Here is a 26,521-nt window from a genome sequence, read left to right on the forward strand (position 1 = left end):
TTTATGCTGTGAATTAGTCCAGAGTTGGATAAGCAAGTCTGACTGTTTCAAAGGGATCATATTGTGCTTTCTCATGCATACACATAGTTTTTCTCTGGAATCAATAGGAAGCACCAATTTTAACCTACTCAACAGAAACTTGGAGATTTTTCAGAAGCAATTTCAATTACTTTGCCCATTGAGCTGCAGAATTTAAAGAGAAGTGGTTTATATGGGTGTTAAAGAGTATTTTGAATTTAAACCAAGAAGACATCTGCAAAATTAGAGCCTAGACCTTTTTGCACATAAAGTCCTGAAAGCCTCTAAACTCAAGAAAATGGAAGAAAATAGAGCTGCCTGGAATTCTGTACTGTGTGAAGCCATTTGTTTTTGACATCCTATTTAGAGCATGTAATTTGCTGTCTTTTTTTTTTCCCCCAGATTCAACTCCATTCCTTCCTCTCTTTGTGTAAAAGCTTTTCATTCATGTAGAATTGGTCTCTTGAAATCCCAATGGAGTGCAGATGTTTTCTGTACAGCAAAATTCTGCTCTTATACAGAAAATTCATTGCATTAGGACTGTTCGCAAAAGCAGAAAACATTCTAGGGGTTTAATTCTAAAAAGCACAAAAGTGCTTATTTCTGCATTTTCACTCAAATAATGCTTACAGTAAACTGCACAAATTGAAATAAGTCAGTTATTTTACATCAAAGTAACAACTTTGAAATACTTATTTCTTGAGGTATGACCAAGGCTAAAAATAAAGTATTGGTGTTGTCCACCATTGTGTTTCCTTCTTTAATAGAATTATAAAATATCTTGTTTTAATCTTCATACAGATTCCCATGTCCAAATAGTTCTCTCATCCAACAGTATATGGCTCACAGAAATATGAAACCAAAGCAATATCTAAATAATAGTTTGAGCACCTGTAAAGATGGAGGTGGGACGTTTAAGTGTGGCTCCAGTATAGTTGAGAGAGGCAATTGGATTCAAAGGAAGTGGGATGTATCTATAAGGGCAGAATGGGCAATGGACAAAAATACAGAAAGCTAAACTGCAATTCAGCAAGCACATAAAGACTTTTGAAAGATAATTTTTATATTAACCTGTTAGCCAGAGAAGTGATTTGCATTATATGACTGACAGTTTAATATCAATTCCAATGCACATTCCAATATTATGTATTCAGATTTCTTAACTCATTTGGCTTTCAGCTAATAAAATAGATTAAAATAAAAAAACTTTCTTCTGAATTTTAACAACAGTCTGCTATTCTTACAAAGAGAAGTTTCCACTGCTGGAGGGCTGAGTCACATAAGCTTGAACACTTTGCTTTGCCTTCTATCTGCTTATCTTCTGTAAGCTGGTTTGCAAATGTATAAACTTTCTGCGGTACATAGTAAAAAACAGAGGTAAGTGATATTAAGTAGGCTCATTATAAGACACATTCAACTGTGCTGTGCTTTTCTCAGAATTTAAACTTGGACTGTTTCAATTTTCTCTGACTGCAGAGGCAAGTAATATTAGCCATGAGTCTCGTATTGGTCTAGCTGAGAGTCTGGAATCAGAGAAGAAGACAGTTATACCACTTGTGGTCGTATCAGCCCTGACTTTTATCTGTCTAGTGATTCTTGTGGGTATTCTCATTTACTGGAGGTAAGTTGTATTTTGGTTGATCTTTTTTTCAGTCCTAAAGAGGTATGATTTGAAAAATGTGATGGGCATTATTGAGCTGATTTACAAGAGGGAGACTGGATCATGTCTCTTACCTTGCCTTCATATTGCTCAGTGTCTTAAAAATGACAAAATAAAATGGTTTCTGTCCAAAATACTCAGATGCTTTTTTTTTTTTTTTTTTGCAGAGGGTTTAAACACTACAAATAGTTTATTCCCATATTGATAGACCTTAGTAAACAATAACTCATGATCCATGCCTAGAAACCAAGTGACTAAACAGAGCACTAGGAAAAACCAGAGGGAAAAGAAAAATAGACATCATGGCATGGGACTGTTTACTATCTTTGCAATCCTTTACCCATTAAAAAGGTAGTTATCAATTTAGAATGAGAATCTATTGTCCTCAACAGGACTATGTAAATAAGCAATTCATATGGCGCTGTAGGAGTGTGCTGACGCTCTGTGGAAGGCGGAAAGGGGTTAGTTTAATGATACTATAATAGTGTAACTGTTTGAAGATCACTTCCTGAGTAGCTCTCAGGATGCTCTGTGATTAAAAAGTCATTCTACTTTGTATTCTGACAAACTAAAATTAGCTCTGGTCTTTCAAAGCTTTAGTGGATAACTACAGATGTGTTTCATGTGTACATGTGCTCAGGTTTCCTCATGGATGTGTTTCTTTGTGACTTGATGATTTGATAAGCCAGTAAAAAAAAAAAAAAGTAGGATAAAGGGAATTGATGGTTATTAGAAGTCATTATAACATAATCAGTAAAAGGAAAAAACTTTGTCCACACTGTAAAATAAAACAGATCAGCTAGCATGGCACAGATCTCTTCCATACAGCTGAAATTACTTCCCTCAGAGAGGATAAAAAGAGTGGCTGCATTCACATTGCTAACTGGGGATGGCCTCTGCCTTATGCTAACCCCAAACTGTGTCTAGCATTGTGTGAAATACTGCAAGTTGGTCTGAACTAAAAATGTAACGGGAACCCTGTCAGCCATATGGCAGTATGTGGCACTGCTCAAGGCTTTGGCACTCTCCCACTGGTTCTAGGTAAAGTCACTCTTCCTAGGGACATGCCTGCTCAAGCTCTCAAAACCCTTGCACAGCCCCAAGACTTTCTGTATAGATTGTCAGGGAGGAAATGCCGTGGTGGGGCCAGAAGGGGGAAATAATTGCAAAAACTTCTATTTCAGGGATTGTCAGGAGCCTGATCCTGCTTCCACCGTGCTAACACATAAACTAGCAGCCAGGAACAGGATTTGGCTCTTACAGGGACTGTACAAAGAATTGGGAAGACAGGCCCAAAGATCTTCTTTCAGATGCCTCCAGAACTTGTTTCTTCTTCCTTCATCCCAAATAACCCTGGTTAATCTAAAATGAAAAAAAAAAAATGGTGAAGAACCATTAACTTTGGCTCTTTCCAAACTGCTGACTACTGTAATCTCTAGGCTGTGATGTCAGGATTATGCTTACTGACTTTTCTGCTAGTCTCCTGACACTAGTTTTATGTTGGCCTATCAGGGTGTGTCCCACATGGGGACAGAACTCATTCCATCCCTGAACAGACTAGGCTGGAGAAATAGAGTTCAAGCATCCTTTGTTCCAGGCAAGTGTGCTAGCCTTTGCCATGATTAAAGACACTTGATTGATGAACCTTGAGAAAGATTTCTTCTGCTTTTCAAGGTAGTAGTTAATTGCCATAATAATGGCAAAAGTAATTTCTTAGTTTATGCTTAGTTGGATAACTCTATTCTCCATCCCAGGATTTCCAGCTAACCACCTGCATTCTGAGAATCTTTTTTTGTCATTCATGTTATGCAACATGATTGTTCACATTCAACTTTCAAGGGATTTCATCCCTGATGCTGAGCAGTATTTGAAATCTCTTCTATTTGCTAAAGAAGGCCATGCATTTAAAGACCCAGATTGTACAATGCAGTTCTAGTAATCCTACACGTTACAAGCTTGTTTTTGTCAAATAACATTGTGTTCATTTTGTATTCTTTCTCTGGGAATGAACAATTCTGTAAAACAGGTCTTTCAAAATGAAACAAAAATCCCATTAGCAAGAATATCTTCTTGCCTTGAATCTAATCTTTTCTGTATTTCTTGTGTACTACAAAATAAAATATGGAGCTCTTTTATTGTTAATCCTCAAACTTCTCTTGTCATTATGATAACACCAGTAACTATTTCTTATTTCAGGGGAATGTAACATAAAGACTATGCATCGTAGATAGGACTTTACAGCCCTCTTTCAAAGTTGCTAAAACATTCACCTCTTATTAAAGACTGGAAAAAAAATCAAAATATTGAGTTCATTGCTATGTAGATTTCATTAAGCCTGGAAAATATTAGTAGAAACTCTTTAAGATTTTTCTAATGGATTTCATTTGTTTTGAAATAACTGCTCTTAGATGTTAATGTTTCTTTTTATTTTGCACTTTTTTCCCCCTAATTTGGACCTATTATTTTCACTTATTAAAGTTCATAAAAAACACTTACGTTTACAAGAAGCTATTCTATAATTCTTTTGCAATGGTAGTCCAGAAAAACCATTGGTCTATCTCAGCTGGTCACATAAATGAATAATGCTTTGTGTTGTTCCCACTATTAGCTCCTTATTAGAATATTCAAAAGGTGTGTTATTTGGTTTAAAACCAAATAACTACCAAGAGCAACAAGTTCCAGTCTCTCAAGGTTAAAGAAAGACAAAATTATTTATTTCTTCACTTTAGTGATTTGTATCAGAAAAATAATTCTGTACCATCTGTTGTTTGGGTTTTGGTTTTGGGGGTTTTTTAAATGAAATTGTTAATCAGCGCTTGAGGAAATTCCTCAATCTCTTCACTATCTCATTAGGCACAATTTAAATCTTTTTTTTATAGATATTTATTTCTCTGACAGGGATTAAAACTTCTAATGGCAATATTGTCTAAAGATTGAATAATTACCAGTAGGAAAATACGCCATTTTTAGCTACTCTGGTTTTGTGTATCTTTTTTAATTCAAGCAATTTTCAAGCAATGTAATTTTCCTTTCATTTCTTCAGCATGATTAAGATTACAGTGGAATAAACAAGGAGATTCTTTGCCCTGTTTAGTGGCCTTGCTGTTCAGATAGACTTTTTAAAATAGCATTAGAAAGAATTTTCTGTCCACATCTAGAGTCTATCCATTTCTTTCAGTATCTGTCTATTTTCTGAGTTCTTGCAGCAGAGATGTGGTGGGAATACCTGAATGTACTTGCTCTCTTCTTTTCTTAACAGCTTCATTATTACTATTTTGCCTAATTATTCATATTTGTGCAGATCAGCTTTTGTAATGTTTATTGTAGGAAGAGCTTGGAGAATAGTAACATGGTTACAGCTATCAGTGGGCCTTGTACCATTCAAAGTTCTTTTTCAACAAACATATGTGAATTGTGGTAAAAGACCAGCTCTGATGACACGAACCACAAACTGCTAATGCACTTCCAGGTCCATTTGCATCTGTAGACACACTGAGTATCAGCTGCTTGAATGCAGCCTGTTAGACATCTCATGATAACAACACTTCAGAAATTACCAAGCTGATGACAGACAACACCCTGAGTAGTTATTTGCATTTTAAATTTCCTCTACCACCTTGTATAATTTGAACCATACCTGTCAGAGAATGTTCATTTTCTTAGCCATGATTTGAACTAATGCCTTGGGTCCTGTGATAAGTTTGTGGGAACAGAGTTGAGAACCTTCTCTGAGGATCATTAAACTTGGACATGCAGAAACACTTAAACCAGATTTAACTATACAGAGACCACACTCATCCATCCATAAAGGAAAAACTTTTCAACAGTGTGCCATGTCATAAATGAAAGTCTTAATAAAATATGACAATGAAAATTCCACTTGACAAACACATAAAATTAATTGCAGCTATTTAAAAAATGAATAATTAATATCCATTGAGGATCCACTTATAGATCCTTTGGTTTCACCACATCTTTAAATTATCTGTAAATTTTAAAAAAAATCTAGTAAGTGTTTGAGAATACCTACTGGCAGATAATCCTTGAGCTCAAAAGACACTGAAGTTTTCACAGAAAGAATGATCATGCCTCTAAGACCACTGTGCATGAGCAGGAGAAGCACAAACACATCAGTCCAGGTGGCTCTGGCTGGCAGAGCTCAGCTCCCTGCTGGGTCCCTGGGCAGGATCTCTCTGCACCCACAGCCAGCCCCATGGGCACAGGGTGCTGTGCTCCCTGCCAGCCGCAGCCCCAGCACCAGCCCCGCTCCAGCCCTCCCTGCCCAGGGCAGAAACCAGGGCACCTTTGGTCCAGGGGCCCAAATGCTTGGAAATCTGTGTCCCCCACAGTCTGAGGCCTGGTTGTGTAGTCTCATGTAGCTGCCATTGAAGCGTTCATTCAGATCCAGTATCCCTCCTGTCAGACTGAAGTGCTGCTGCTGCTGCTGCTGTACAGATCCAGACACTGTAATTAATTCAGTGGTTTAGCACTGCCCCCATATATAAAGTGTGTGTTTGAACAAGTGCAGTGTCTAAATTACAAATTACAGTTTTAGGTTGGAGATCTAAGTGCTGAGATGAAAGGTGTAAATTAAATAATCAGGTTATTGAGTGATGGGACCTTTGTCTGGAAGTTTGAAATAGTCATCACTTTTTTCATTAACAACAAGTGATAATTAACAAGATGTGAGTATTAACGTTAGGTTTAGTCATGAAGGCTTTCAGTGCCGATGCAGAAGCAGATGGAGTGCCTATTTATGAGTCTTATTACAGGTTAAGTCAACTGCTATGAATTTGCCTCCTGAATGTGCTAAGGGTGTAATTTATTTTCAGCCACAATTAATTTTTAAAGATTAAAAATACATTGGCTCAGTGAGGGATAATGAGTGTATGGCATAATATGAGGACATTGTAAGTGCAGCTTTAGATGTGAAAGTCATTATGCTAATTAAATTCTTTACAGCTCAATCTTTTCTCAAACAAGTAGGTGACGTTAATCCATAAACGTTACATGTGATGGTTGTTCACAAGCAGTAGATGTTTGGGGGGAAAGACAATTTTTGGGTTTGGAGCTTTCACATCAGACTGTTTGGCATGTTTGGTTGGTCAGTTTTTAATAAACACAACACAGCATTTGCTGTGCCCAGCAGACAGGGCCAGACTTTCCAAAGTGTTTCATGATTTGAAGACTTGGAGACTTGCCTGCATCTCACAGATATTTCACACACACAGTTCTGATACTAACTCTCGAGTTTTGTGCTAGCATGGAGACAGGCTCTCTCACCTCAGCAGCCACTAACTCTGATGCTAGAGACTCTAAAATTTAGAAGGGTGTTCCCAGGTTCCTGCAGAGTGGGTTCTTGGTCTGCATCCAAAATTGCCATTTCTAAGTGAAACCGCGTACATAACAGATAGTATTGCTCCAGATATCTCATGCAAAGTCAAAGTTTCTCTCAAAGTCACAAATACACTTTTAGAGAATTCTAGCTGGACTTCAGATTTCATTGTCATGTGAGTTACCAGAACTATTCTGCATGTCTCAGTTTTCTTTTAGGTAGGTGTCTGCTTTTTCTTGTGTTTTAAGAGAATCTGTATTGTACACTGATAGAAAATTCTCAACACATTCTGAGAATATGGGTATGTTTCCCAGAGGCTTAATTCAAATAAGCTTACCAAAGTCTTTATTATCTATATTAATGGTTCTGGAAAGAATTACAACATCCACATATTCCCTATCTGTTTCTCAAAGTATCTTCAAAATTTATTTCTGTTTATAACAATTATATGAGGGTTTTTATGACTGCAGCGATACAGGAGCAGAATTATGCAGTTTTTATGACTGCAGTGATACAGAATTTAAAATAACAGTGATTACACAAAGTAACAATCATACAATGGCTGCAGCCAACAGATCTGAAGAAGCAGAATCTTGTAAATATAAAATGAGATTAGTATTTTCATGAGGCATATATTTATTTTGGAATTTAAGGATTATGAATAATATTTCAGAGAGATTAAATAACCCAAAGTTAAGATTGTTATTAGCATGTCTAATCATATGGAGATTTTTTAATTAAAGAGGCTTTGCAATGCTTACAGCAGCAGTTAGTTATTCATTCCTTTGAATAGCTTGAATTCTTAACAGATGCTATTCCTATTATCTTCACATCTGGATTATAGCACAGATACAAATAACGTTGTGAGTCATAGTTAAGGTTGGTTCCATTTGCATTCATACTCCAATGTTTTTTGCAACAAAGCTAGCATCTCCTGGAGTTAGAAATCCCCCTGTTTCTGTCTGTCAGCTTAGGGAAGTCCTCCTTGGTTAAGGTGTCCCTCAGTGTTGTGATTACATTATGAAAAGTTGTTTAGCCCCAGTCACAGCAGTTCTAGAGCCACTGTTTTGGCAGTTACATGTTGCTTTTATTGCATTCCCATGTCTGAAGTAGCATCTGTCAATGAATTGCCAGAACTGATCTCAAACATTGCTCCATCTTCAGGCTAGCATCATCACCTGAAAGGGAACAGTAATTATTTAAGGGAATTTGGATAAGTAAGGAAGACAGTGATGTTTTATGTACTTGGAGTTACACAGCATCTACAGTAGCTCCTGATGCAGAGTTTTTTCTTTAGCTGTCACTATGTCTGATGTGTGCTCTATCTTCTGCTTCTGGTATAGGTAAAGATGCATGAACTATGTATTATGCTGAGGTAATGTAGTATCCTCATGTTGTATGCATAATTTGGTGATGTGCTGGGAGAATATTTATATTATAGCAGTTGTATTTGACACTCCATGAAAATTGGTTTTCAAAACCATGATTTTTCTTTCTGACTCAATAATGCCAGAATTCTAAATCATCTCAGCTAATGTTTTGTTGGTTTCTCTTTTTTTCAATTTTTTTGTATATTTATTCCTTTCTAGGAAATGTTTCCAGACTGCTCATTTTTATTTAGAAGATAATACATCACCTCGAGTGATTTCTGGTCCCCCAGCTCCAATCTTCCCAGTCTCAGGTATTTCTGGCAACTGTTCTGTGGATCAGTGTTAACTGTTGGAAGGTGCTGCTTTATATGTGTCAGTAAGAATTCTTCAAATACTATAACAATATATATAATACAATAACTATAAACCAGAGATTTGTAACCTCTTGTACAAATCTGTGTAAACAGGTACACTTGATATTGGCAGACTTGTGTTATTAATGGTCTCTTCTGTAGGTAACTCAGAAGAGAAATATCTTCATTTTGCAGTGTTGCCTCAAGGATGCTGTGTGCTTTGTAGCCATCCCAAGTGCAGCCTCCCTAGAGTGGCTGCTCGTGTAGCCATCTGAGCTGCACTAAATAGCTCTAGAGACTTACACCAGCAACAGACTCTGTTGTATTTCTGCCTCTAATTGGATTTGTCACCTGTGTATAGAACATGTCCTATTCTTTTTACCAGCAGGATGAGGATGTGCCTCATCTGTCTGCATTTCACTTGCAATTACAGCGTGTTCTTATACTTATGTATTTTACTAGCATAATTACTATGGTATAGCTATGTGAACCTCTCATTAAAATAATACAGAAGTTCAGAATATTATTAGCATCTTCTGATTCTACAGCCACCACATTTATTTGGGGAAACTGTTTCCTTTCTTTTCTCAAAGAGTATCACAGGAGCACATGCAGCCTTCCAATTTTTTCAGTCTGTAGAATGAAATAAATTAATTTCATTCATCTACTTAAACCCAAAATCAATTAATTCTGAAGCAGATCCTAAGCCACATTCTCACCTATGAGACAAAATTATCTTGTTCCACAAGTAATATTTTTGCAAACTATGCTATTACACAAGATGGATTTTCATGGAATGACTAAATGAAGAAAATCAACCTTTGTGTGAACAAGCAGTAAACACAAATAAATCCCAAACATTGGGCTTCCATTGTAACTGCATTGTAGACATCTTTAAATGCATCTTGTATGGATTGATGCTATTAGGAAATGCATAACCTATTACTAAATGGTTAAAAAGCAGAGCTATGGCTTGATTTCAGAAAACATGATTATATAAGAATAAGCAGGAATCATAGGAAATCTCTGCTTTAACTCTCCATCATTAACTGTATTGAACCACAACTGTATAATTTTCTTACAATTTTTTCTGAGCAATTCACCTTCGGGGGAAAGTGTTTTCCATTTCATAATTGCACTTACAGTTATTCTGAGTGCCTAAAATGCATGTTTTGAAACTGGAGGTTTTTCTTCTGAAATGGTGATAAATACTAAAGAGAATTTTTTTTTTTCTCAGTGACTGAAGATAGACAACATATTTTATGGAAAAAGCTACAAGCACTGAGGAAATAGTTTTATTTTGCATGCAACAGATATCAAGTGAACAGTTATTGTGTTTTCTATTGCATAGATGTTTCAACAGTATAATTTTAAAATTGCATCTAATTACAGTGTAATACTAGAAAAGAGTGTAAGGCAGGAAGAGTGTTTTGCAACTGCTAAGTTTAATTCTTATGGCTGTGACCAAAAGGACACTCCACAGATCTCATTATATATTTTTTCCTTCCATAGAATTATATGTCAAGTTTTCCTTCCTTTCATTGGCATAGATAGGAGATCTGCAGTTATTCGCAGAAAATGCCATGGCTCTTCACAGCACAATTCAAAGATGCATTTAAATAGTAATGAATTACAGGGTAGGATTCAGATCCACTCTCAAACTCTAAGTAGTTTGAAGTGATATTTGCCATCCAGATATAAAATACATTCATGGGTCCAGAAGTGATTGAATTGGGAGATTTGCACAGGCAAGGAAACAAAACCTAAGATTTGTTTCTCCATTATTGTACTCACTCTTTGCGTCATTTACCTTCCCTTTGGGTTTGTGTTTGCATACCGTTAGGATAAACACTTCATGCCAGGTTTAATCTCCAAAGTGTGAAGATTATGTTACACATTTGTTCAGCTTCTCTTAGGCTTGACTGGATAAATTCACTTTTTGTATTCTGATCCAGTCATATAAGTGGGAGACCAGATGGATCTTAGTACAAATCAACAAATTCTTGGTAACTGAAAGCTAAAATTATTAGGTGTGCTAAATACTGAACATCTGTTGATGTGAATAGCAGGGCCTTGTTCAATGTTTCTGACATTTTGTTCACATATGAAATGATGATGAAATTACAGATTGTGAAATAAACATATTTTTAAACCATGAAAGGCTTTAAAAAAAATCCAACAAAATTATTATTCGGAACCAAATCTCAGTGAAATAATGTCATCCTTTAGCAGATAATTAGCAAACAGATGACTTTGTTTACACAGCATATTTGCAGTAAAGAGAAGATTAAAAGTCTCAAAGGTTTCTGATGTTATTTCTGATGCATATTCTACACAAGTGTTTTTTGTATTTGTCTAAAGTAAAATGGAGATGTTACATTAATCATATTTATTCCTCAAGAGTATAGATGTTTTCTTTGCGAGTAGCCAAAAAGTCTTAAACATAAAACTTTCATTTAAAACTTGAAGTATGAATCCTGATGTGGAAATCTGTGGTCAGTACTACCGTGATCAGACATAAGATTATTACCAAGAGGTAATCATAGAATCACAAGGAGAGCTGGGAGAAAATTCTGTATGGAAAGTAGTCACTAATGCAGTAAAAGATGAAAATTTATTCCTGTTTCTTTTGGATGCCAATGCAAACATGCAAGTGTCAGTTAATGTGAAAATACTGGCTTAATGCTGCTTTAATTGAGTAGGCTTGGGACTCAAAGTTCCAGTGCAACACTGATCAGCGTGGAGCACCCAGACAACTCTGCCTCATCACTCCTACTTTGTCAGTATTATTCAGAGCTGTGCTCTCTCCTTTTGAACATCTTGCAGCAAAGAGCTAATCCTCCCATGTCTCCTTCAATTCACAGGGAATTTTGTGCATTCTTCTATTTACAGACAAGCTCAGCATCTTGCAGAATCAGCTCCTTGATTTGGGGGGCTTACAGACAGAGCAAGACCTAGCAAGGCATTTTCATTATCTTCTTTCCAAATAATAATTTAGAAATGTACAAGTGTTAGGTAACTGTTTCAGAAATGTTAATGGCATCAAAGGATGTTGTATTTTTTTGGGAGTTGTGTATACAAAGTTCATGCCAAGAATTTTATTTCAGGATGTTTTGTGGATTGCCTACATATAAACTTAATTATATGTCACTGGCTTTTTATTCTACATAAATATATTTTTTGTCTTTTCCCACCCCTAAGATGATGTTGGAGCAATTCCAATAAAGCATTTTCCCAAACATGTTGCAGATTTACATGCAAGTAATGGTTTTTCTGAAGAATTTGAGGTATGGCTCTATGATGTCATTTTTTTATTAGCACGTTCAAATAATGTTAAGTTTAAATGCCTGCAAACAAAACCAGGGACATTACATTCTGACTTGGGCACCAATTTCATGAATGCGTGTAAATGTGAGTGATTTGATGACAGTACAGAGTTGATGCATAAAGCCTAGGGAGATTCCTAAAATCAGGACTGGAATACAAATGGGAATGTTTATTATTGTGATAAAATACTGAATAACAGTGTGAATAAACTGTGCAAAGGCAGTGCAATGTATATGGTTTATCAGATAGATCTAAAGCTTTTCCAATACTAATGAAAATTGAATTTTGCAGAGGCTACTCATATTTGCTTGTTCCATTTACAGAGAAAATAAAATGGAAGTAATAATGAGTACAAGTGGCAAGACTTCTGATTAACAGGGGAGCTAATGTAGTCTTCATATGTGGTAGTGAAAGTTTTACAGTTCCTTTCCTAAATTATATGGTTCACAAGAGGTATTTCAAAATGTTGAAACATATGCTGTAATCTATAATGTTACTATCACCATATGTAATTAATGATCTTCATTGTTTTTCCCACTCGGGTATTGCAATCATTTTAAATATGGATATGTTCTAACTTAATTTACATAAGCATTAAAACTCCAAATACCTAATTAAAACTGTGCCATTAGCAATTTTTACAAGAGATTTGTAATAAAATCAGTCAGTTGGGATAGAAACAACTATTTTAGTAGATCTATATTAAGGTAAAATACGATGGCAATGTTCCTGTTGCAAAAACAATAATGAAAGTAAAAATTCAGAGTTTTGCATCTTCAGGTTTTACTTTTGTTTCCCCGGCCAATGTATTGTGATACAGTGAACCAAAAATTCCATGTCCTTCACATAACCCTCTTCATCAGCATTTCTTCTTGAATTCATTTAACATCCAGAATATCCATTTGACTGTGGGACCAAATTTGTAAATACTTGTGAATGTCCAGTACATATTCATACATTACACATGTGCATATGCACTGATGGAACTGGACTCCAGCTTGGCCAGCTGTTAATAAGAGCAGATGTTGAAGGACTGTAGGTAAATACAGTGGATACAAAGTTCTTTCAGCATTAGTCAGTGCAGCAATACAGAAATCAGATTGTTCATTCTAAATGGATATCTTTCCCTACAATTTTACTTTTCCTAAATTACAGCAGTGATCTAAAGACCAAATATAGTGCATGTCTCTGAGCTACAGCTGCAGCATCTGAAATATTTCTGAAAAAAAAACACTAGCATCTGAAATGCTAGTTTTGATTATAACCAAAAAAAATCAGTGTCCTCATAATTTGTTGGAGATCTTTTTTGCCTTTATGGACTACTCCAGAGCTAGTGTTCAGTTATTTTCTCTACTGATAGAGAACTTAGAAGAGGAAAGAACTGAAAATATTGTCTTTACAGAGTTAGCATATATTTGAAGAGTACAAGGGTGGTTCAGATTTTTTTTTTTGTTGGGGTAGCAAGTTTTTTTTTCTATTACTACAAAATAACTCATTTAATATCTATTTTTTAAACCGAGAACAATATTTCATATATGTATTTAAATAGATTAAGGTGATTGACATTAAAATGAATTCTGAAGAGTGTTGGGAGACACCATTAGTACTTTTAGTGATGGCAATGTATTTGCTCTTTAAAAATGTGAACCTTATAAATGCTTGAGTTTCCTGTCAGCTAAAGCAATCAATAAAATGAATTAATTAGTGAGTCTTACAGACTTTGTGCCTGTCTTGTCCAGCCTGTCCCTCTCTTTGCAGAATTGTTGGCTTCACTGTGAGACCGCAGGCAGCCTGAGCGAGGGCTGTAGCTCTGTCTCTCCCCAGAGTGCTGTGAGCCTGTCTGAACTGCACACAGTCCTGCTCCAGGGGAGGTTTTGCAGCTGAATGCAAAGAGAGCAAAAGCATTCCTCAGGGAAACTAATGCATTTATAAGGACACATAAAAATTCCAGTGAACTGTTACATATATAGATAATCTGGCTAAAGTCTGTGATGTTGCTCACATGTACAAGCTTTCATTGGCTTAAGGTCTAACATTAAAGATAGGAAAAGAGATTCCAGTATTTTAATTGGGAAAATTACCTCTTGTTCCCTTTAGGAGTTATGTCAAAATATTCAGTTTTGTTGTTATTATGGATATATTGCATGACCATAACTGTTTTCCATATAGTAAATGTAATTTATATAAACACTTATCCATTTGTTCTGTGCTGTGGAATTTGATTTTTTTTACTTTTTTTGCATTCATTCCCTCATTAGACACTGAAAGAGTTTTATCAGGTAAGGAATTATTTCACTGCAATTTTTTTTAGCAATGAAGTAGTTGTAAAATATCATAGATAATTGGGTATAAGGTTGTGGTTATTTTCATGCTTGCCTATAGTATTTAAAGACATTTTATATATCTTAATAGTCACTAAAGTGTGACATACTTTTTTTTCAGGAAATCCAGAGCTGTACTGTAGATCTAGGTATTACATCAGACAGCTCTAATCACCCTGACAACAAGAATAAGAATCGATACATTAACATTGTTGCTTGTAAGTAAAGGCATCACTTGTTTTGTGTGAGAAATCATTATAAACAAGTACAGATTTATATGTTATTAGCAGGAGCAAAAATACCTCTGCACTGAAATCTCCAGCTATTGATCAGCAAAGTGCTCCTTGGAGAGGAGCTGGTATCAGATTTCACATTTCTTTAAGTTAGTCCTCTGACATTCTGCTGCTTTGGTGAGCATGTGTTAGCAAGATACATTTGTCTTCTGTAATGACCCAAAGGGAATTGGGAGATTTCATGATAATGCCATTAGAAAGCCAAAGAAGCTTTGATTGTCAAAATTAATCCATCTCTGCTTTAGAATAATGGTGATTTATTGTCTCTATGAGCTTCAAAATCCCTGGATATATTTACTGTCAAATATAAACATAAATGTTCTGGCTTTATGTTGTGTTGTGCCTGGCAACAATGTAATACAACAGCTTCATTAGCCAGTACACTTGTTTGCCCATTGCATCACTCTCCCAGATTTTTCTTCTCTGTAACACATCTATTCAGTTTTGTTAATCTCTTTTTCAAGCCATTTCCTCTGGGTTTTTGATCATTTGGTGGCTCAATACTTTTTTTTAACTCTCTACAGCATTTCAACTTTGTTCTGATTACAAGAAAGCTCTAAATTAAATTTATCTTCAGAATTCAGTGTCACTAAAGCTTAATTTAAAAAGTCAGAACTGGGTCAGCTGTTGGGCAGAAGAAGATGTAAACCAGCAACAAGAAATGCCAATCTCTCTGGCTAATGTCTCTAAAGCAACAAAAACTCAGGGATTTTCCTCTGCCGCTGTGTTTCATACCTGGTCATACAAAAGGTGCTAGCCCAGGAGTTGTTTTATTAAAAAACGGTGCAGAGGCAGCTTAGGGCAGCTGAAGTAGCAAGAATTGTCCTCTATGAGAGACTCAAGTGTAGTTCAGACAATCAGTGCAGGCTACAGAACACTTCATCTCCCCCTGATGTAGTTACTGCTGACTCTCCAGATGGCCAGCATTTTCAAAGCCCATTGCTCTCCAGAGTCCACTCTTTTAACTTGGAATTAAAGTTCCTCAACGCTGGTGCCTGCTGTCATTCTGAGACATCCCACTGTGCAGATTTGGCAGTCATGACACAGGACTTATGGAAGACCTGGACACCTTTACAAGCAGCAGCTAGAGGCCATAGGGGAAGCGTGTCATAGTGGCTAAAATGACCCCTGGTACTGCTCTCAGGCCACTAGATTCTGGATCCCTTCAAACTTTGGGTTAATTCATTTTTCCACAAATTAGAATTTTTAATCTGATTCATATCCAAGGAGAGTATGTTTGCATATGTGATTGTTAGTGTATTGGTCTTGTGTATTGTAAAAATGCATTTCATTATTTTTATGAGAAAGAATATAATTCTTACCAAAAAATACTTATTTTCTCCCTTGTTTTACTGCAGATGATCATACTAGGGTTAAATTAGCACAGCTTGCTGAAAAGGATGGAAAACTGACTGATTACATCAATGCAAACTACGTTGATGTAAGTGCCTTTTTCTATCTATTGGCCTATTGATCTGTCAGCCTTTTCTGTAAAAAAAAATATGTATGGAGAGGAATAGATTTAATTCCACAAAAGTATCACAATACTACAGATTCTGTTAAAAAAACTTTTGCAGTTTAAGTTAAGCCTAAAAAGTTAAAGCAAAGGTAAAATGCCAATTCTTTCTTGAATCCATCTTGGTATTGTAGCAGCAGCAGCTTAACAAGGGGAATTTTTAAAGAAAAAATGTCCTTCACATCTGAGCCATTTTAGAAGTATCTAAGTGGTTAATTCTCCCATCTGAGGTAATCTCATGAGAGGAAGATGCCATTTGGCTCAGAGTCTCACCAAGATACCATTAACAGTTTTCATTACATAATTATTTACATGTGAATGATCGTAATTCATCTTTTAAACCACTTTTGCAATGCATGTCTGTGTGTGTCTCCTAATCACTTTCATGTCAATGTTCTGCCTAAGCATGGACATTTGAACATACAGATCCTATTTGTTGGACTGATAAACACTGGCATGACCGTTGTATTCCTATGTCATTTGATACCACAGGGTTTCCACAAAGTCAACAGTTAAAAATTTAAAAGCACTTTAAAGTTTTGCAGAGTCTTCAAAAAATACATGAAATATCGTGTACAGCTCCCAGACTCCTTTTGCTCATGGACAGTGATTTGACAAGTGTCATTTCTGTTATTTCAATTTAGGGCTACAACAAGCCAAAAGCCTACATTGCAGCTCAAGGGCCTCTAAAATCAACAGCAGAAGATTTCTGGAGAATGATATGGGAACATAACGTGGAAGTTATTGTGATGATAACTAATCTCATTGAGAAAGGAAGGGTATGAGTACTCTTGTCCAGTTTTTACTTCTCTAATGTTGGTAAATCTACCTGTAGCAAATTCCCATCTTTCTTTTTAAAATCTGGTTCAGTCAATTATTGAGCAAAAAGCAATAGGTTGTAGTAGTTGCCTGTACCTGGATTGTATACTTCTGGCTATAGAAGTATACAGTTGAGGACTTATAGAATGAAACTAAAGAAAATATTCAATAAATCTTGAAAATACCGTGTTCTAACCACAAAAATAAAAAACATCTTATACTGAAAGAAAGAATACTTGTATATACTACTGTGGGCCTTGTGCCCACATTCTGCTACCAATCTGCTTATGTCCTTGCCATCATGCACTTTGTCAGGGTTGCCTTGGACCCTGACAAGGAGAAGAATGTAGTTCAAGTGAACTTTGCTGGATATTCACTGTCTGCTCCCTGTTAACATCCCATGGTACTCACAGTTCCTTTCCTACTACATGACTGGACACACATTTGTCCAGTGAGACCAAATGAGGTCGAATCCCACCACAGGGTGTGTTTCTCTGGTTATGTGATGGGAGTTCACATGAGGGGACATTGCATCTCCCGTGCCACACACTGGCAGCAATGCCTAAAATGAATGCAAATCTTATCATAAAATCTGTAAGGCATTTCTCAGGTGATATAGACACAGTAATTTCAGATGAGGGCTGACTGGGACTACCACTTCATTTGTAACACCATGCTATAAACAAGCACACTTCTAATCCTCTTAGAGAAGGCTGTATGACTACCCAGCCGAAAGGCTGGACATATCACAGCTCTCTCCTGTATATTCTAGCCTTACACAGGCTCACTCTTACCCTCTCCTCCATATATACTCTGCTCATACTATAAACTAATCAGAAGCCACATACGACTCTACTGACTTGGATGTATTCCTATATGTCCTATAGATCATGGTTTTTTCTTTAGGTTTTAGAGTGTCTATAGAATGGAAAATTCCACAATATTGGACCCTTTTAACTCTGATTGTATGATTTAAACCTCTTTTTTTGAGTTTTCCAAATAAAGAGCATCTTTGAACTGCTATCCCTCTACAGCACAAAATAATTGTTATTTGTTCTCCTGCACAGAAGATCATGTCTACTATAAACTGGGTATATTGACAGTCCCAATACAGTTTCATGTTTTATTCTGCTCTTAAATTTGAACATTTCAGCTTACTAGTTTGACATTTTACAGTTTTTTTCTCTATTACTTATAGAGAAATTTTCTAACAGAGAAAATTTCTTTCTAACAGAGAAAATGTGACCAGTACTGGCCTGCTGAAGGTAGTGAAGAATATGGGAACTTCTTGGTTACTCAGAAGAGTGTTCATGTACTTGCCTATTACACTGTGAGGAATTTTACTCTTAGAAACACCAAGATAAAAAAGGTTTGTGGCATCCTAAAAATACAAGTAGGCAAAAGGAAGTGTTAAAAGATGCTCAGAATATTTTTAAGGCAGTTGACAACTCTTTTCTGCTGTATATGTCAAGATGAATCCTTTACATCTCAGCCAGCCAAGATGCTTGTGAACTTTAGTTAATTTGACCAGATAAACAAACTCAGAAATTGTAGGACCATCAGGGAAAAAGCAGTGACCACATTGGAGAGCTGATGTGGACTTTGACTGCCTGGGTAGCAGGATGATACATTTTCAGAAAGAGATCAACTTGAAGAAAATGTGGGATGAGTTAAATTATCTGCTTTATCTCTCCATTTTCCTTTTTAAAGACATGTGAATACACACTTTGTTTTATTGTAACCAGAACCAGCATGATCTCAGCTCAGCAGGGTGATGTTAGCTACTTTGAGGAGAATTCTGAAAACTTAATTTATTCCAGCCACATAAATGTCTGAGACATCTAGTCTCTCATCCTCTCTGCATAATTAATACATAATATTTGGCATTTACTATCAATTAATTTATTCTGCCTATTTTAGGAACCAGTCTCTGAATGAGATGACCTGCTTTCTGAAGGCATCCCTGCCTCTGAGTTGCCATGGAGGAAGGGAGCTTAGAAAAGCAGCCTACACAAGGCTCCTTACCTTGTAGATCACTAAAGCTGGGTGAGATGGATCCTACTCTCCCTGTTCACTCTGCAGAGATGGGGCAGAGTGGCAGCAAGAGCTGGTGACTCTTGGGAGCAGCTGTAATTTGTTACCCTCCAGTGCTCTTAATCTTTCTCTACGGCTCTCTGAGACAGTGTCAGGTCATTTTCCCACTCAGTGGGCAAGCTGGTAAGACAGAACCACAGGTAATTCCTTCCCCTTCTCTTTGGAGGCTGGGATATTCAGAGCCAGATGTCATGCTTTGAACTAAACAGGGATAGCACTAGTTCAGCAACCATCAGGTATGGAAATAAAATGAAGGAAGATATGGGCTGCTTACATGTGCAATTATTTTTTTGTTGCAGGGCTCCCAGAAAGGGAGGTCCAGTGGCCGCATAGTGACTCAGTACCACTATACCCAGTGGCCTGACATGGGTGTTCCAGAATATTCCCTGCCCGTTCTCACCTTCGTGCGGAAGGCGTCGCAGGCGAAGCGCCACGCTGTGGGGCCTGTTGTGGTTCATTGCAGGTGTGCTTTCTAGTGCTGTAAGGTTCACTCCACTTTTCTTTTGCAGAAGAAAATAATTTCTCAATGGTGGGTTAAGCAAAATTTCACCCTTTTATTTAACAATTCCTGATGGAGTAAGATTAACTTCTTAGCTGATATTCTTATCTGATATTTCTCTCCTTCATAAGGCCAACTAATCAATTGTGCCACTTCTGTAAGTCTGTAAATCTCCATAAACAAGATGATGCTGCTTCTCTGCACTATGTTCTATTTTTTTTTTTTTTTCTTTTGGCTAAACTGCTTTTACTTCTATTTTCTTCACATTTCTGTACTGCTGTCTTGAATGCTATGAGCTTACCAGATACACGTGTGGGGATAATGTTTCATTTCTGCAAATGTATTGTTAGGATGCTTTTGGCTCATGCTTTCTTTGGTGCAGGGATACTCTGTAATCTTAAGAGGAGCTCTGTGCACAAGAGAAGACTCTCTATTCCTGGCTGAACTACAACTGTGCTGTTTTTAACATTTTCTGGGCTCTAGGAGTCATGTGCAAAGGAGGAGCGTTCTGGGGAGCGGTTGAGGTCTGCATGTGCCGCAGTGTGCAGGCAGGCGCTCTGTCAGGGCTCTCTGGAACTGGCAGCTCAGGGAAAATTGGTTAAAAAGGGCTTGTAGGGCCTGGAATGACTTCACAATGCCCATGAAGGACCGGGTTATTGTAAAATATATAAGCAGGTTCTGGTTTTCCACTGTAGTACCTCACCTTTGATGGAACATTTGGAAAGAGAACCTCCTCATGAATTCTGTCCTTCTGGAGCTGACACTGAGAAAGCCAACAGGTAAAGTCACCTCACAAATGCTGCAAATGAAGATATTTTATTTGTGGGACGATCTAATCTGACTGACATCTGTTTTTAGCTTGGAAAATGAAAATTCCATATCTTGTTATTCTGCTGCTATTTACATCCTGGCTGTTGTTGGGAAATTCAAAATTTCAAGTCTGATATTACTGAGATATTGGCAATACATTAGGAGTCAATTGAGTTTTTAAGAAGTGAACGGTGGTAAGTTGTGTGGCTTCAGTCAGACCTCTCACTTGGGTCACAGGTATAACTCACCTCTGTCTGTAGGCAGTTTTGTGGTCATAGTGCATGACCACATGCACTATGGAATTTCAAAGGAATCATCTCATGTTTGAAATATAAATTTTATTTATATTTACAGGCTGTATGGAAGAGACAAATGATGAGATTGATAAAATTTATTTTAGCTATTTTTATTTGGTACTTTTCATGTTTTGTCTTTCATAACAAGTACAGATGGTGTCTGGTAATCTTTGTACTTCTTTGTGTCTAACAGGGTATTAACAACCTGGACCTTTGGGTTTCATATCATACTTATTTAGACAGTTTATTACAGCAATCTGATCTCAGTCTACCTGTGCTCTGTGCCCCCTCTGTGGCAGAAATGAGATGACTGAATTAGCATGTATGGCTGAGCTGGATCTGCCCACAGGGGACCATGCAGACCCAGCACAGTGCTGCTCTCAAGTTACATGTACAGTATACATAATGTTCCTTCATATCTTAGAGGGGAATTACAATTTCCCATATATTGCTAGATAACAAAGACTGACCTCTTGACCTTGTACTTCCTACCCAGATATTTTATAAATTAAAACGTTTTTCTATAGTTTTATGATACAGCTGATTTTATACTATGTAAATCAGAGTTCATAACAGAAATGAGTTGATTAACACTTTCTTCTCCATTTCCCATTGTTAAAAAGGTTTTCAAACATTGCTTGCCATCTTAACTTTGTCTAAGGAGCACTAAGCTTTTTTCTTTTACAGATACACTCTCAACAGTTCTGCCATTTCCTGGGGTTTATCTTTGAAATCTCCTGTACTGTAGTGGGTTGCAGAATGCAACTTTTGCTTTAAAGTGGGGTTTCAACTTAGAAGAATTTGAACATACTAACTGTGCCTAAGTGCTGACATATACCACCTTATGTAGATATACTTGGCAAAGCATCCTAAGGAGTATCAAGGCTCAAAATTGCAGACCTGCAGGAAATCCCTTAGTTCTGTTTCAGCCAATAATGTAAAAATCACTAGAGAAAATTATCTTTAGGTCTATTCTTGCACAAAGAAAAAGATTACTATCTTGAAGATTACTAGCCTCAAACCTTTAACAAAGTATATCGTATAATAAATTCATTTTGTAGAGGAAAATTTTCCGTATGCAGCAGTTTGTTGAAAAAAATATGTGTATGGAAAAGTTCTATACATCAGTGTTTTATTTCAGGCTCAAGACCATTTTTTTGTTTTATAGCGCTGGTGTTGGAAGGACAGGCACATACATAGTGTTAGACAGCATGCTGCAGCAAATTCAGCATGAAGGGACAGTCAACATATTTGGATTCTTAAAGCACATACGTACCCAAAGGAACTACTTGGTGCAGACTGAGGTAAGAATAAAATATAAATAGCATGAGATTATTACAAACTTTCTGTTAGCAGGAGGAGAGATAATACAATCCTCTTGCTGGCACCACCAGACAGACAGAAACCAGTCATCAGACTAGATTTTCCCTTTTGCTTCCCTTGGTTTTATAGACATCCTTCTAGGCACACCGAGAGCAGTGCATTAGAAATTACCTTTCCTTGGGCTCTTGTCTATTTATTAAGGAGGACTCAGAAGGAAGCCTGTATAAATCATGCTTCCTGCAGCAGTGCTTTCTTGGCAGGACTTGTATTTTTGTCATGGAGCTTTGTGAGGAAGCACCATTGTCAGGCATTCAGATCTTCGTTGAACCTCATCAAATAGTTTATATTAGGCAATAAAATATGCTGAAAAAGCTATTTCACACAGAAAATTATATATAGGTGCTTTAAACTGAAGATTATATATAGAATATTGAAAGACCAAGAAAAAAACAATAAGGGCAACAGCAGGGCATTTGAAAGTCTATTTCAGGTTTCAAGAACAGGTGGTTAGATTCCCCAGTGCCTTTCAATAGAAAAAAAAAGTTAATCAACAGCTAGGGCACTTGTTCCAAAGGATGTGAGAGAGAAAATAGAGAATAGCAGTAGGAACCTGGGGTAGGACTGGCTTGAAAATTTTCCTCAAGGCTGTGCTTGCATTTTTACCTCTATTCTGTTAACATAAGATATCACAGGTAGTGAGGATTTGGTATTAAATTGTACATATATAGATGTGTATGTATGTATTGCAAGTGTAATTGTCAATTGTGCTTGTAATGTGTGTACTGCCACTGCAGAGGGACAGCCTTTGCTATAGGGGATCACATTTGAGAAAAACCCTGTGAAAAAATACTGACCACATCAGAAGTGGCAGCTAAACCAGAGGAATCCAGGGGAATCTGAAGGTCATGAGAGCTCAGATGTTTGGCTGTGTTTTCCTAGGAGCAGTACATCTTCATTCATGATGCCTTGGTGGAAGCCATACTCAGTAAAGAAACAGAAGTCCCTGAGACTCACATTCATGCCTACGTTAATGCTCTCTTGATACCCGGACCAACAGGAAAGACCAGGCTGGAGAAACAATTCAAGGTGAGCTCTCTGAGACAATAGTGTGAAAATCTTTAGGTTTGTAAACCTGAATGACTTAAAAGTAGGTATCTCAACACAACTTTCATCAGCTTTCTCTACCTAAAATTGAACTGCTGAGCCTAAATTAAGATTAAATTTATGAAATTAATGCAGTCAATTGGGACAGAATTATTGGCATACTCTTTAACAAGGAATCTACCAAAAAAAATCCACAGAAAAGAGATCATGAGAAATAGGACAGTAAGTAGATTTTGGAAAATTTAATTACATGCCTTTGCAGGTAGATCTCAAAGGTAAAAACAGCAGTCTGGAAAGATACCATTCTGGCAGATATGTCAGACTTCACCTTCAAAGATATGGCTATGGATCTAGGGTTCAAGAATAATTTGAACTGCTAAGAACAGTGAAGAAAAAATATTCTGGTGATGTGTTAAGTAGTTTAGACAGATAACTAGATAACTAAAGTTTAGAGAGACAACAAACCTGCAATATAGGCACCCTTCTGTTTAGTGCAGCTTATGAAGGAATGGCTTTTCTGCAGTTACCTGACCTTTTTTTAACTTCATTGTTTCAGTTACTGAGCCAGTCTAACACACAGCAGTGTGATTATTCAACTGCACTCAAACAGTGTAACAGAGAAAAGAACCGAACCTCATCTATCATTCCTGGTAAGCTTCTTCAAATCCTCAACAAGAACTGAAGACATCTGCATTAGTTTGGAGCAATGCTCTGTAGAGAACATTACAGCCAAGAAGTGAATTATGAATTTCACATAAATTCATAATTTATGTGAAAAGAAAAAGAAAATAGATGGCTGGATAGCATTTTGTCCCAATTGATGGAGCCCAGTGTTATAATTACTGTGAGATAATTGCTGTAAGAGTCATTGCAACATGCTTGTGAATTCATAACTTTTTTTACAGTGGAAAGATCTAGAGTGGGTATCTCATCACTGTCTGGTGAAGGCACAGACTACATCAATGCTTCCTATATTATGGTAAGTGAGTAAATATATTGGTGAAAAACAATGAACAGCTGTTTTCAGAGCTGCCATTTGGCTGATTTAGGGTGGTGCAGTCCTGATTTTGAAAGCTCCTTTCTTCCATTATCACTCTGCCTGAAAGAGTTACTTCCCCCAGAAGTACTCATACCATTATTGCTGGCTTTAAGTTTGGTTAAGTGCATTGCATCTTAACAATCTGTAGAAACAGAAATCACATCATAGTTTTAAAAATTGGTAAAGCTAAATGCTTTATGGAAAGATTTTTTGAGATGAACTAAAAGTCTTAATGTGTTTAGTAGCAAGTTAGTTTTTAATGGCTTTATTGTGGTTTGTCTTCCTACCTGCTCATCTTACAGTGCTTTTGCAGCTGGCATAGCCTAAGATACCATAGCTCACCAGCTTTCCATTATGTTTTTGCTCTCTGGGTTTTCTTCAACTCTTTCCCCCTTCAATAGCTGAGAGGGAGGAGTAAATGCCTCCTGGACAGGCAGGAAAGAGATGATCTTTTAGGTGCACTACTGCATAGGAACGCTCTTTCATGGTGAGAGATTGACCTGAGATATCTGTACAAAATATCTTGCTTGGGAATTTTGCAGATCTTTCAAAAATTCTTTTATTTGGTTAGGTATTCAGTTCTTCTGGAATTATGGATAATATATTTTTATTATGAGTTGGCTGTTTGAGTCTCCTCTGATGCCTTTTCTCCTTTTTTTATTAATTTTTTTTAAGTTTTAAAAATGTTTTCAATGTAATTAAATCTATCATTTTCACAAAGAAAATATTTCAGTGGAACTTTTATATTTTTCTACTACTTGCAGGGAGCCAACAAAGGAACAAGTGTGCAATGCATTTTCTAGATTCTTGTTCAGTCCACTAGAAGCTTCCTTTAAGCATTAATACTTGGGCAGCAATTCCAAATCTGTCAATTTTTTTTTTTTTCAGGGTTATTATCAAAGTAATGAATTCATTATTACTCAGCATCCCTTACTACACACTATCAAGGATTTCTGGAGAATGATATGGGACCATAATGCCCAGTTAATAGTCATGCTTCCTGATAGCCAGAATATGGTGAGTTCTGTGGCTGATTGTTACGAGTTTATGTATGAATTTTATTAGTATTACCATTTTGAAATATGCAGGATATGAGAAAATGTCTTGGATTCTGCAAAAAACAGTTAAAATTAATAATACCAAGCTGAGTGTAAAATCTCGAAGTCATCTAGCAGAAATCTAGAGATCCTTGTCTAGGCAGATTGTGATTGGAATGAAAACATATTGAATCACTCCTCTACAATTTATACAAGGAGGCAAACAGCAGTGTTTGTTTCAGTGTTATCCCACTGAAAAATTGATTTGTCAATTTAAATCTAGATGGTTGGATTTAATATATATATGACACATTATTTATTATGTTGGATTTTGTATTTTAAGAGCTTAACCTTTATTATTTACCTTTATGACTCCAATTTTGGGGTTTTTTTTTCCTGGAGGCTGAAGATGAATTTGTGTACTGGCCAAACAAAGATGAGCCTATAAACTGTGAGAGTTTCAAAGTCACTATGATTGCTGAGGAACACAAGTGTCTGTCTAACGAGGAGAAGCTCATAATCCAAGACTTTATTTTAGAAGCTACACAGGTAACACTTGCATAAACATGTAACTCAGGACTTGATTTTTTAAAGGTAATGCCCACATTTTTTACATTTTCAATGCTAAATTACTGATAAAATATCCATGTCCTAGAAACATCTATGGAGGGAGTAATGTCTATAAGGCAATATGATGACATGATGAATAGAGTGGTCCAACCTCCACAGCAGTGGGGTTCTGCCCCTGGAGGCTGGAGCTGGAACAAGGTGAAGGAAAAGAATAAAGAAAGTCAATCTTTTACAAAATTGATTTATGGAGTTTTTTGTTTGTTTGTTTTTTTAATCATTTAGGATGACTATGTACTTGAAGTGAGGCATTTTCAGTGTCCAAAATGGCCAAATCCTGATAGTCCCATTAGTAAAACTTTTGAACTGATCAGCATCATCAAAGAGGAAGCTTCCAGCCGTGATGGGCCCATGATTGTACATGATGAGTAAGAACTGCATTCTTCTGTTTGCTCTGATGTTTTTCTGTAGAACCATCCTTTCACTGCCTGAAAGCAGCTCAAACAAGGCACAAAGTCTGCACTGAACAGTAGTGGTGATGCCTCTGTTCCAGATGCATCAACAAGAGAAACAGTTTTATTTGATCATACTTCATTTCAGTTTTATCATTTTGATACTCTAGATGGTTATGGAAATCAGTTAAGATTTCATTGCCTTTTACTGAAAGGCTTAACTATTTAGATGAGGCACCATACCATTCTCCAGGTGTTCAATAATGGCAAAAAATAACAAAATGTTGA

At 36.7% G+C, this 26,521-nt stretch overlaps 1 protein-coding gene across 4 annotated transcripts in view; it reads left to right on the plus strand.

Moving 5' to 3' along the window:
• Window positions 1-26,521, plus strand: part of PTPRZ1 (protein tyrosine phosphatase receptor type Z1) — a 135,602-nt gene that overhangs the window by 107,175 nt on the left and 1,906 nt on the right. For 2 of the 4 annotated variants that reach the window (XM_058804925.1, XM_058804927.1), the window contains exons 13-28: window positions 1,495-1,639; window positions 8,603-8,694; window positions 11,938-12,023; window positions 14,506-14,602; window positions 16,036-16,118; window positions 16,838-16,972; window positions 18,247-18,381; window positions 19,406-19,569; window positions 20,301-20,384; window positions 21,880-22,015; window positions 22,974-23,120; window positions 23,695-23,788; window positions 24,044-24,117; window positions 25,066-25,194; window positions 25,617-25,763; window positions 26,067-26,209. In XM_058804925.1, the coding sequence (XP_058660908.1) occupies window positions 1,495-1,639; window positions 8,603-8,694; window positions 11,938-12,023; window positions 14,506-14,602; window positions 16,036-16,118; window positions 16,838-16,972; window positions 18,247-18,381; window positions 19,406-19,569; window positions 20,301-20,384; window positions 21,880-22,015; window positions 22,974-23,120; window positions 23,695-23,788; window positions 24,044-24,117; window positions 25,066-25,194; window positions 25,617-25,763; window positions 26,067-26,209 (1,891 nt within the window). The remainder of the gene's footprint in view (window positions 1-1,494; window positions 1,640-8,602; window positions 8,695-11,937; window positions 12,024-14,505; window positions 14,603-16,035; window positions 16,119-16,837; window positions 16,973-18,246; window positions 18,382-19,405; window positions 19,570-20,300; window positions 20,385-21,879; window positions 22,016-22,973; window positions 23,121-23,694; window positions 23,789-24,043; window positions 24,118-25,065; window positions 25,195-25,616; window positions 25,764-26,066; window positions 26,210-26,521) is intronic. The other 2 variants (XM_058804926.1, XM_058804928.1) reach the window with 1 other exon arrangement.

Source organism: Ammospiza caudacuta, chromosome 5 (assembly GCF_027887145.1).
Source record: "Ammospiza caudacuta isolate bAmmCau1 chromosome 5, bAmmCau1.pri, whole genome shotgun sequence".
NCBI lineage: Eukaryota > Metazoa > Chordata > Aves > Passeriformes > Passerellidae > Ammospiza > Ammospiza caudacuta.